Raw genomic sequence first — 12,381 nt, 5'->3', positions numbered from 1 at the left:
GGGGGGGGGGGGGGGGGGGGGGGGGGGGGGGGGGGGGGGGGGGGGGGGGGGGGGGGGGGGGCGGCGGGGGGGGGGGGGGACAAAAGTTTACTGGAAAGAAAAACTTCCCCTAAACCCGAGGGAAGTAGTAGCCAAGTTTACAGGATCCTATAAATTATGGGTCTGTTAGGACACATCTAGATGTGACATAACTATGCCACATCTTTTTGTGATCTTTTTTTTGTGCTAGTTTTTTTTTGTTTCTTGTTGCTGCATTATATATTTGTGATAGCTTAGATGTGATATCCTTAAAAAACATCCAGATGTGAATTAGTCAAATTGATAAATTATTCCACGTTTATGGCATATCTTGGGTACGATTTTTGGCACAGACTTCCTCTAAACGGTAGATTTTTTTTTACGGATACTGGATCTGTTGGAGTTGTTCTTAGCGAGTAGAGTACATCCTTATCTCCTTCCAGTGTTTACTCTTGCACGACTGGGTGCGGGTCCCAAATGTCTACCATCATATGGACTCGGTATGCAGCACGCCTGTAAGGTATACCGCGCCGACGGACTGAGCTTCCCTGCCATAACTGCAGGTGTCTTTGGGCCACTGACAAGTGGGTCCAACAGCCGGCTGGCCCACATGTCACTGACCCAAAGGCATGTGCAATTAAGGCACCGAAGCAGCGTCCTGCGCCGACAGTTTCTTTCTATCCGAAATAGAGTTGAATATGCATACGTGGAGTGATCAGTTTAGTTAGTTGTACAGTCTCATATAGTTGCACCTGAATTCAGTCTCCTATATACGTTCATATATAGTTGGCGGCCAGACAGAAAATTCAGGTGACATCTGTGGCCTCGTTCAGAATTCAGGTGCTAGGCATCAAAACAACACACGAGACACTAAAAGCAGCGCAACTGAAAACACGATCACCAGCTCCCAGGAAGAACCCACTACATTTTTCATTTACGCCGAATGAGTAGCCTAAAAGAAACTGAAAAAGTTCCAGGATCATCGACTCATTGCAAGAAACTGGAAACACGAGATGAAACCGGGCGCAACGAAAAACAATATCGGCAGCTCAATGGAAGATCCAGCTGCATTTTTTGTATAACCGAAATTCATCACCTAAGAGAATCACAGGATCATTATCACACTGCAAGAACCACTGTGTATTCCATTAATGCAAAATGCGTCCATCATCCAAAAGGAACGCGACGCCAAAACAGACAGACAGACAAGGGTTCCCTCTGTCCTGTCAGGAGATCGGAGCAAGTTTAGCTAGCAGAAGAAGCACGAGGGCTGCTGAGTTTTCTGAACCCATATCTATATATATATATATGCAAAAGTAGGCGTCCAGTTCTGCTGTCATTGTGTCCGAGGTGCCGAAACTTCAGAAGAGGTGAACTGACAGGACTCCTGCTCTGATCTTGCTCTACTCTGCGTGAACATTCAGGTGGCGCAGCGCATTGTAGGCTGAATTAGCAGAAATAAATGAGTAAGTTAGGCTGAAGACCGAAAACAAATAATAATATAAGGGATGATAAGATCAAGACAACAAAACTGAAAACCTATAACAAGGTCAAAAAGACAAAACCTGAAACTATATAATGTGCAAGGAACTACACAGCAAATGTTACAAAATGACTAGCCTTTTATGTTCCATAATTTCTACTAGCAGCAAATGTTACAAAATGGACGAACTGAATTATCTGAATCAAGAACAGAAATGTGGAACCAGTAGTTTCTACTAGCTTCAGACCATCTTTTGCCATGTGTCCACAGTCCACACACTGATAAGTCCACATGGCACCTACTATTTCCATTCAACTACTTCTATTTTTCAGACGAGTTCCAAAATCCTAACAAAACCTACCATAAAATCCTTTTTCCAAGCATGATCAGATTAGCACTCCACTAAAGTAAGACTCCAGGTATCATGTTGATGCAGCAAATAGTCTCTACACCAACATCTGTGCATTTTGCATCAACAGATTTCAAGACCACCAGCATATTTCTTGCCAAAGAATATCATCAGTAGGAAGCAGATCAACAATCCAAATCTCAGAGTTTTACAAAATAATACGGAGTAAGAAAAATAACAAGATCGAGAATACATCTCATGTGCAAAACCAGAAAATAATATGGTGTGCAGAAACTAGATTTAATTTAGTATTGTAGGAACTTGAATTCAAGTAAAAATGGGCTAAATAGAACGGATAACTCCATCTTCTCGGTTAAGACTGAAAAGAGATTAATTCAGTTAGATGTAAAGTCTCCTACGTTCATATAAAATATTCCCTCCGTTCCTAAATATAAGTCTTTCTAGAGATTTCAATAAGAACTACGTTCCTATGTATATAGACATATATTGGAGTGTAGTTTCACTCATTTTGCTCCGTATGTAATCCGCATTGAAATCTTTAGAAAGACTTATATTTAGGAACGAATGGAGTGGTGATTAAGAATTCTACTCGAATTCAGTTAACATGTACAGCATCTAACTTCTGTACAGTGAAATACTACTGCACTCGATCCAACTGAGTCGGTTGCCTAAGAAGTGAGGACATCAATGAACGGCAAAATGTAGGTGTCATCTGTGGCCTCCCTCGTTCAGAATTCAGGTGCTCGGCATCACAACAACACACGAGACACTAAAAACAGCACAACTGAAAACACAATCACCAGCTCACATGAAGAACCCGCTACATTTTTCATTCATACCGAATGCATAGTGTAAAAGAAACACATTGCAGGATGCATTTTCCATTCAAGCAAAATGCATCTCTAAAAAAATTTGCAGGATCATCGACTCATTGCAAGAACCCCTACAATGAAAAGCAAAATGAAAACGGGGGCAACGAAACACAGTATCGTCAGCTCACTGGAAGAACCAACTGCATTTGTTATATATATGAAATGCATCATCTAAAAGAAATACAGGACCATCATCTCAGTGCAAGAACCACTGCATTCTCCATTAATGCAAAATGCATCCATCATCCAAAAGGAGAGCGGAGCCAAAACAGACAGACAGGGGTTCCCCCTGTCCTGTCAGGAGATCGGAGCAAGTTTAGCTAGCAGAAGAAGCACGAGGGCTGCTGAGTTTTCTGAACCCATATCTATCTACATGCAAAAGTAGGCTCCAGTTCTGCTGTCATTGTGTCCAGGGTGATGACACTCAAGAAGAGGTGAACTGAAAGGACTCCTGCTCTGATCTTGCTCTACTCCGCATCAACATTCGGGTGTCGCAGCACATCATAGGCTGAATTAGCAGAAATAAACGAGTAAGTTAGGCAGTAGGCCGATAACAAATAACAATATGATGATAAGATCAAGATGACAAAACCTGAAAACCTATAACAAGGTCAAAAAGAGAAAATCTGAAACAATATAATGTGCATGGAACTACGTAGCAAATGTTACAAAATTACTCGCATTTTAGGTTCCATAATTTCTACTAGCGGCAAATCTTCTATATCTAAATAGTTAGCCCCCACTAACATATTTCTCTCAACATGCAAGCATGCCACATCATCAAGCAACATGCATGGCAAAAAGCCCACCACAACATGCATTCATGCACATGAAAATGTCCACCTCAACATGCAAACATATATTAGATATTTTACAATACATTAATCAAACACAATAAAGCATATGGATTTGCAATTTTAGTTTTCGTAGTATCACTATTCATGTTCCATAAAAATCACACATCATCAAAATGTATTGCAAATATTCCCGCAACAACGTGCGGGGTATCATCTATGTTATGATATGGATGAACCGAATTATCTGAATCAAGAACAGAAACGTGGAACCAGTAGTTTCTACTAGCTTCAGACCATCTTTTGCCATGTGTCCACACACTGATAAGTCCACATGGCACCTACTATTTCCATTCAACTACTTCTAATTTTCAGACAGGTTCCAAAATCCTAACAAAACCTATCATAAAATCCTTTTTCCAAACATGATCAGAATAGTACTCCACTAAAGTAAGACTCCAGATATCAAGTTCATGCAGCAAATAGTCTCTACACCAAAATCTGTGCATTTTGCATTAAGTTTCTTGCCAAAGAAAATCATACGGAAGTAAGAAAAATAACAAGCATGATCAGATTAGGAAGCAGACCGAGAATACATCTCATGTGCAAAACCAGAAAATAATACGGTGTGCAGAAACTAGATTTAATTTAATATTGTAGGAACTTGAATTTTGTTCACAGGTTAATCCAACCCAAGTAAAAATGGGCTAAGTAGAACGGCTAACTCCATCTTCTCTGTTAAGGCTGAAAAAAGAGATTAATCAACAGATTTGGCCTTTTAAGTTCCATAACTTTTGCTAGCTTTACACACAATTGTTCTTACTGGTGGCAAATAGTACCAAACGGAAGTACTGAAATTGATCTGTTGATTGTGAGTAGCATGAAACCAACACTTTCCATATCAAGGTTATCAAATGATCTGTTCCCCCAGTAACCATCTAGCCACAGACTACAGCAGTTATCTACAAGACTACAACAGTTTCAGACATTTATGTCCTAACAGCTTCAGTTAACTATTTTTCAGACTACAGCAATTTCAGTAAACTGTTTCAGGCACAAGCAGATTAGCACCCCCAATAAAATACAACCTCAAAGATCATGGCCATGCAGCAAATAATTCATAACAAATTCAATGAAGGCTATTCTTGCTAGTTGCCACCAATAGGAGATCATTAAGAAGTTGGGACATGGAGAGTGGCTCTCACCTGGGGTCTCGCCGTAGCCGCTGCTGGCAGGTCGACGACAAGTGGGGTAAGATCTAGTTGCAATGACCAGCTGGCAGTGGCTCGATCCAACTGGGCGACATGTATGAGTTTACTGGTCCAATGTTTGCTGGGTACTCCATGACCGTATGTTGCCCAGTGGCAAAGTTGATTCTTACTACCTGGGGGGCTCGAACTGCACCGTCATCGTCAACCACATAAGCAGTATTGGGAAGCAAATTCTGATTGGCAGCTGTAACGAACGCCTGATTTGCTCCTAGGAATAGCGCGTTATTTCCGATGTCACCAGCTGGTATCATGGAGGCTTCTTCATCCACATTGAGGACATACAGACGAGCATGTATGCTATTGTTTTCTGTGTTCCTCAATAAGATGCACATATATATATCCTCTTCAACACGGAACACATGATGTCCTCTTTTGTTCCATAACTCCAGCAAAGGGTCTTCTTCAAGGATAATGTGAATGACGTGCGCCGCCGGATACTCAAGCTCAATGCCCAGGTCATCAAGTTCTTGCTGCAGTTCATCCGATGTAGGTAGTACACGCTGCTCAAAGACGGTGTCCACAATCAAACTAGAGGGTGCAGAAGCAATGCATGCCGCATTCTCCTCATTGTCCCAATATATTGATTTGGGAGATACTCCAAATCCATGGTTAAATCCTGTCCAATGCTGTTCATCACCTAGTTTCGTCCACCATGTTGTTGCTGGATGATTTGCGGGAAAAGTACAGACCAACTGACGGGTCTCACAGAAGTTGTTCAGATCAATGTTCTCGTCTACCTCCGGCAAAGAATAACTCAGTCCACAGTTGGGGCAGAGGGTCAATCCAGTTCTTGCTGCTACACGAAGGCTGAGCAGTCCATTGCAGCTTCCCCAGCATCAGGAACCTCTTGGTGGAAAGAACAAAGGGTTCTGCTGAAGCTGCAATGAACCTGCCACCACAGCCAAGAAGACCGTTGGCTGGTCAGATCTCACAGAAGACAGAATCAGCAACGGCGCTCGGGTAGGAGCAGGAACTGCGGATCTCCAGGAGCGGCAAACGCCGCGCATAGCCACCACACTGCATCTGCACCTTGCCGCGGACTGAGCAATTGCGCACAGAATTTCCTCAGGCAGAAGAGCAAAATCCAGGCGACGTGACTTATCGGCCCTATCATGATCTGTATCGCAAGGCATGCCCACCTCTGCAACATCTGTATGACAAGGCATCATAGCATCTTTTACTTATCTATACAAGACTATAACAGCTACAGACAATTACCAACTCCTCCTAACAGTTTCATTGTTTCAGAGTACAGCAGTTGAATTTAACTATTTTGTAGACTACAACAATTTCAGTAAACTTTTCTTCAGACTATAAGATTTTCAGTAAATCGATTCAAGCACAAGCAGATCATGGCCATGCAGCAAATAGCATTTACACCAAAAACTGTACATCGTGCATAGCAAATTCAATCAAAAGTATATATCCTCTTTTATGCTAAGTCTAAAAAGAGATTAATGAGCTGATTTGGATTTTTTTTTAAGTTCTATAATTTTCAATGGCTTTACACAATTCGTTTTTACTGATGGCAAAAAATAGTATCAAGTGGAGGTACTGCATTATCTGAATCGAGGAGAATAGTATGAAATCAATGCTTTCCATACAAAGGTTGTGTGTAATCATCTTTCATTTATCTACAAGACTACAACAGTTGCAGACAATTACTAACTCACGCAGACAGTTTCAGACTACAGTAGTTTCAGTTAATTGTTTTCTTTTAGACTACAACAATTTCAGTAAACTTTTTCTCAGACTATAACATTTTCAGGAAATTGATCAGGCACCCCACTTAAAATAAAACCTACAAGATCATGGCCATGCAGCAAATAGCATCTACAACAAAATCTGTACATCGTGCAAAGCAAATTCAGTCAAGACTACCGACTTCACCATTTACGAACAAGATCATTAGGAAGTTGGGACATGGAAAGTGTCTCTCACCTGGGGTCCCGGACATGAAGACGACAATCCAGAGGGTCTCTCCGTAGCCGCTGCTGGGCAGGTCGACGATGAGTGGGGTCAGACGCCCCTGGCAGCCCGCTCGGACACACATTACGAGGTCGAAGGACTGACGCCTGTCCAGGACGAAGGCGATGCGCCTGGCCAGTTCGCCCAGATTTACTGAAACAAACAAGATCAATAGGTCAAACCCTGAAACAATATAATGCGCAAGGAACTAAGCAGCAGATGTTACGAAATGATTTTCCTTTTAGGTCTCATAATTTCAACTATACAAATGTTACGAAATGGACAAACTGAATTATCTGAATCAAGAACAGCAATGTGGAACCAGCAGTTTCTACTAGCTTCAGACCACGTTTTGCCATGTGTGCACAGACTGATAAATCCACATGACACCTACTATTTCCATTCAACTACTTTTACTTTTCAGACAAGTTCCAAAGTCCTAATAAAACCTACTATCATAGAATCATTTCTCCCAGAAGGATCAGATTAGCACTCCACTGAAGTAAGACTCCAAATATCTGTGCATTCTGCAATACAAGATTTCAAGACCAACAGCATATTTCTCGCCAAAGAATATTTGTAGGAAGCAGATCAGCAATCCAGATCTCAGAGTTTTTAAAAATAATAATTAAAATACAAGACTAGAAATACAGCACATGTGCAAAACGTGAAAACAGTATGATTTTCAGAAACTAGATTTAATTTAGTATTGTAGGAATCTGAATTTTGCTCAGAGGCTATTCAACCCAAGTAAAATAGGCGAAATCAAACGGATACATCAGTATTCTCAGCCAAGGCTGAAAAGAGATTAATGAACTGATTTGGATTTTTTTATGTTGTATAATTTTCAATGGCTTTACACAATTCTTTTTTACTGATGGCAATAAATAGTATCAAGTGGAGGAACTGCATTATCTGAATCGAGGAGAATAGTATGAAATCAATGCTTTCCATACCAAGGTTATGTGTAATCATCTTTCACTTATCTACAAGACTACAACAGTTGCAGACAATTTCAGTAGTTTCAGACTACAGCAGTTTCAGTTAACTGTTTTTTAGACTACAACAATTTCAGTAAACTTTTCGTCGGACTATAACATTTTCAGCAAACTGGTTCAAAATTCAGTCAAGACTAAAAGATCATGGACACGCATCATAGCATCTACACTAAAATCTTTGCATCCTGCATAGCAAATTTAGTGAAGACTACCAGTTCACTTCTTGCCACTATTACGAAGGAGATCATTAGGAAGTTGGGACATGGAGAGTGGCTCTCACCTGGGGTCCTGGACATGAAGACGACAATCCAGAGGGTCTCGCCGTAGCCGCTGCTGGGCAGGTCGACGACGAGTGGGGTCAGACGCCCCCGGCGGCCTGCTCAGACGCACATTACGAGGTCGCAGGACTGACGCCCGTCCAGGACGAAGGCGATGCGCCTGGCCAGCTCATCCAAATTTACTGAAACAAACAAGACCAACAGGACAGAACCTGAGATAATATAATGTGCAAGGAACTAAGCAGAAAATGTTACAAAAATGATTTCCCTTTTAGGTTTCATAATTTCAACTAGCGCAAATGTTACGAAATGGACAAACTGAATTATCTGAATCAAGAACAGTAATGTGGAACCAGTAGCTTCTACTAGCTTCAGACCACGTTTTGCCATGTGTGCACAGACTGATAAATCTACTTGGCACCTAGTACTATTTCTGTTCAGCTACTTTTACTTCTCAGACAAGTCAAAGTCCTAACAAAACCTATCATAAAGTAATTTTTCCAAGAAGGATCAGATTAGCACTACACTAAGTAAGAGTTCAAATATCTGTGCATTCTGCAATAAAAGATTTCAAGAACACCAACACACTTCTGGCCAAACAATATTTGTAGGAAGCAGATCAGCAATCCAAATCTCAGAGTTTTACAAAAAAAAAGGACAAGACTAGAAATACAGCTCAGGTGCAAAACCTGGAAACAATATGGTTTGCAGAAACTAGATTTAATTTAGTATTGTAGGAACCTGAATTTTGTTCAGAGGTTATTCAACCCAAGTAAAATAGGCAAGCTCAAACGGATATATCCTTTTCTATGCTAAGTCTAAAAAGTGATTAATGAGCTGATTTGGCTTTTTAAGTTCTATATTTTTCAATGGCTTTACACAAATCTTTTTTACTGATGGCAAAAAATAGTATCAAATGGAGGTACTGCATTATCTGAATCGAGCAGAATAGTATGAAATCAATGCTTTCCATACCAAGGTTGTGTGTAATCATCTTTCACTTATCTACAAGACTACAACAGTTGCAGACAATTACCAACTCCTGACAGTTTCAGACTACAGCAGTTTCAGTTAACTGTTTTTTAGACTACAACAATTTCAGTAAACTTTTCCTCGGACTATAACATTTTCAGCAAACTGGTTGAAAATTCAGTCAAGACTAAAATATCATCTGCACCAAAATCTGTACAGCCTGCATAGCAAATTCAGTCAAGACTACCGGCTCAATTTTGGGACATGGAGAGTGTCTCTCACCTGGGGTCCCGGACATGAAGACGACAATCCAGAGGGTCTCGCCATAGCCGCTGCTGGGCAGGTCGACGACGAGTGGGGTCAGACGCCCCCGGCGGCCCGCTCGGACGCACATTACGAGGTCGCAGGACTGACGCCCGTCCAGGACGAAGGCGATGCGCCTGGCCAGCTCGTCCCTCAGGTGGAACACGGACCTCCCCCTGAACCGCAGCGTGGTCCAGCAGTGCTGGGTGTAGATGGGGCCGTGGGGATCGGACAGCATGAACCGGATCAGCCGTGACACCACCGGGTTGCGCCAGAGCATGAGAGAGTGGTATCCGGGGCTGGGGGTCTGCAGTTGAGCCAAAAGAACCACCATGGTTAGGTTCAGGAGATCAAAGAATTCGCTCAATTGATTCAACAAGCAATTCGAGAGTTATCAAGATTCAAGAAGCAGGTCTGGTCATGGCGAACTCACGTGGATCGGGCCAGGCGGACCCTCTCTGGCGGGGATGTGCTCAACGGTCCAGTACATCATGGCGCTGATGTTGCCTATGTTGTCGACGGTGACGCCGGTGTTCCAGGAGAGGTAGCGGCCGGCGGCGTTGCGGAGCAGGACGACGTCATCGAAGCCCGCCCCGGCGGCCTTCCACATGACGGCCATCAAGTCCGGCTCGTCGTCGTAGTCGCGCTGCTCGGTGCGGCAGCCGTGGTGGCCGAGCGGCGCCGGCTTGAACGTGGTGCCGAGGTAGCGGCCGTAGGCGGCGCTGTGGAGGAGCAGGTACGGGCCGTCGGCGCGTTGGTGGATGTGCGCCACCCACGCCGTGTTCAGCGAGTCACGGCGCCGGCTGAGGGAGACCCGCTCCCCGTCGTGGTCGGCGTGCAGGTACGTGCCGAGCACGCGGCTCCGCAGCCGCACGTGCTGCCTGTCGTGGAACTGGTCCATCGGTCGCCGCCGGCGTTGGATCGCTGGAGAGCGGAGGAGATGGGTTCTTGGTTTCTTGTCGGCGCTCCGGCGACGGGGAGAAGAGGAGAAGCTGTTGGTTGAGACGGTTACGCTCGGGCGCCAAGGCGGGGTATTTCAAAGTACCGCCGTAGCGGGCTTTGGGCAGGAGATGGGCTTGTGGGCCGTTTTCACGGTCCAGCCCACAATTCCGACCATGGCGGTCGTCCTTCTCCCGATTCCTCCCGCGCAGGCCCACGCACGGCGGCGGCGGCGGCGGCCGTGGTCGGCAGCGCCGCTCCTCCACGCGTCCCCAGAACGCCGGCGCGGGGGCATGGAACGGCCGGCGGCATTGCTCCCTCTCCTTGCCCGGATGCCTCGAGTCGATCACCAGCGCGGCGCACGCCCGCGGGGCACCAGCGAAGCGAGGCGACGGCGAGGAGTGAACCACCATGAGATCCAGCAAAGCTGCCATGGCGTGCGTGCTCTCGCTAATTTCTGCTGCTTGCAGCTGGATTCCTGAGTGTTTTGTGACATGGTGTGCGCTGCCCCCCTCTGCTCGGGCAATGGCCGAGTGTTTCTATGTTTGTCAGACCGTGGAGGGGGGCAGTTTGTGCCCAAAAAAGTAAAAAGTTACAATCAATTACTAGTAGATATGACCTCAAAGACGATACAAAAGGCACAATCGAGTCGTGAGGCAAACAACGGCCTTGTCGGAGATGCTTGAGCCATTGTTTCTGAAGATAACCCTGATGGCGGCAAGGAAAAGAGGCACAAATAATGTTGAAGATGGTCGCAAAGGGGATTAGTGATATAGGTCGACTTGTAGGTGGTGATCAACCCTAACAAGCCAACAAGCACATCAGAGACATCTGTTGACTTTCCCTTCTACTCCAATGCTTGAGGATGTTGTAGTGATCAAAGACAGACAAAGCACACCTATATCATCCCCACAATGCTCCAGACCTTAAGGACCAGAACGCGGATCCCTTTCTCCTTCCTCACCCATGATGCCGATGAAAAAAGGACGAGGAATCTGGATTTAGCCTGCTTTGGCAGAGTTGTTGTCAGCCATGGAAGTCGACCGGGTGAAGAATGAGGCAACCACCTGATGCCACTCGCAAGTAGAGGAGTGAAGCTCCATCGTAGCATAACATCAGATGCCACATAAGCAAACTTAAACCTAGACCTGGCCCTAGAATTACTATGTATTCCAACCTCCTCTTCTGTTACTAGATGGATACTAGTAGAAAACGGGTCTTTAGTCCCGGTTCCAGAGGGCCTTTAGTCCCGGTTCTGAAACTGGGACTAAAGGTGTTGGGGAATGTAGTAATTTCAAAAAAAATCCTACGCACACGCAAGATCATGGTGATGCATAGCAACGAGAGGGGAGAGTCGTCCACGAACCCTCGTAGACCGTTAAGCGGAAGCGTTATGACAACGCGGTTGATATAGTCGTACGTCTTCACAATCGACCGATCCTCAGTATCGAACATACGGCACCTCCGCGTTCAGCACACGTTCAGCTCGGTGACGTCCCGCGAAATCACGATCCAGTAGAGCTCGAGGGAGAGTTTCGTCAGCACGATGGCGTGGTGACGATGTTGATGAAGCTACCGTCACAGAGCTTCGCCTAAGCACCGCTACAGTATGACCAAGGTGGATTATGGTGGAGGGGGGCACCGCACACGGCTGGGAGAGATCAACGATCAACTTATGTGTCTAGAGGTGCCCCTGCCCCCGTATATAAAGGAGCAAGGGGGCAGGCCGGCTGGCCCTAAAGGGCGCGCCAGGAGGAGGAGTCTTCCTCCTAGTAGGAGTAGGATTCCCCTCTTTCCTACTCCTACTAGGAGGGGAAAGGAAGGGGGAGAAGGAGAAGGAAAGGGGGCGCCACCCCCCCTCTCCTAGTCCAATTTGGATCAGAGGGGGAGGGGCGCGCGGCCTGCCCTGACCGGCCCCTCTCTCTCTCCACTAGGGCCCAACAAGGCCCATTAACCCCCGGGGGGCTCCGGTAACCCCTCCGGCACTACGGCAAAATCCTGATTTCATCCGGAACTCTTTCGATGTTCAAATGTAGGCTTCCAATATATCAATCTTCATGTCTTGACCATTTCGAGACTCCTCGTCATGTCCGTGATCATATCCGGGACTCCGAA

The 12,381-nt window shown here is 45.1% G+C and overlaps 1 protein-coding gene across 1 annotated transcript; it reads right to left on the bottom strand.

Moving 5' to 3' along the window:
* Nucleotides 1-6,609: 6,609 nt before the first annotated feature.
* Nucleotides 6,610-10,255, bottom strand: LOC125518405. The gene is made up of 6 exons (XM_048683258.1): nt 9,761-10,255; nt 9,307-9,634; nt 8,165-8,264; nt 7,052-7,146; nt 6,750-6,959; nt 6,610-6,653 (listed from the first exon to the last, which is right to left on the bottom strand). Exons 1-6 carry the CDS (start codon nt 10,226-10,228, stop codon nt 6,610-6,612), a joined length of 1,245 nt encoding a protein of 414 aa, XP_048539215.1. The 5' UTR covers nt 10,229-10,255.
* Nucleotides 10,256-12,381: the final 2,126 nt, after the last annotated feature.

Source organism: Triticum urartu, chromosome 7 (assembly GCF_003073215.2).
Source record: "Triticum urartu cultivar G1812 chromosome 7, Tu2.1, whole genome shotgun sequence".
NCBI classification, from domain to species: domain Eukaryota; kingdom Viridiplantae; phylum Streptophyta; class Magnoliopsida; order Poales; family Poaceae; genus Triticum; species Triticum urartu.
The sequence above is the reverse complement of the archived record's forward strand: the minus strand, read 5'-3'. Positions and strand labels throughout refer to the sequence as shown.

Excerpts from the sequence above, each read along its gene's own strand:
- LOC125518405 (XM_048683258.1), bottom strand. The coding sequence starts at position 10,228 with ATGGACCAGTTCCACGACAGGCAGCACGTGCGGCTGCGGAGCCGCGTG. Across the intron at positions 9,635-9,760 it reads GTCCGCCTGGCCCGATCCAC|ACCCCCAGCCCCGGATACCA; the intron begins GTGAGTTCGCCA and ends GCTCAACTGCAG. Across the intron at positions 8,265-9,306 it reads CTTCATGTCCGGGACCCCAG|GTTCTGTCCTGTTGGTCTTG; the intron begins GTGAGAGACACT and ends ATATTATCTCAG.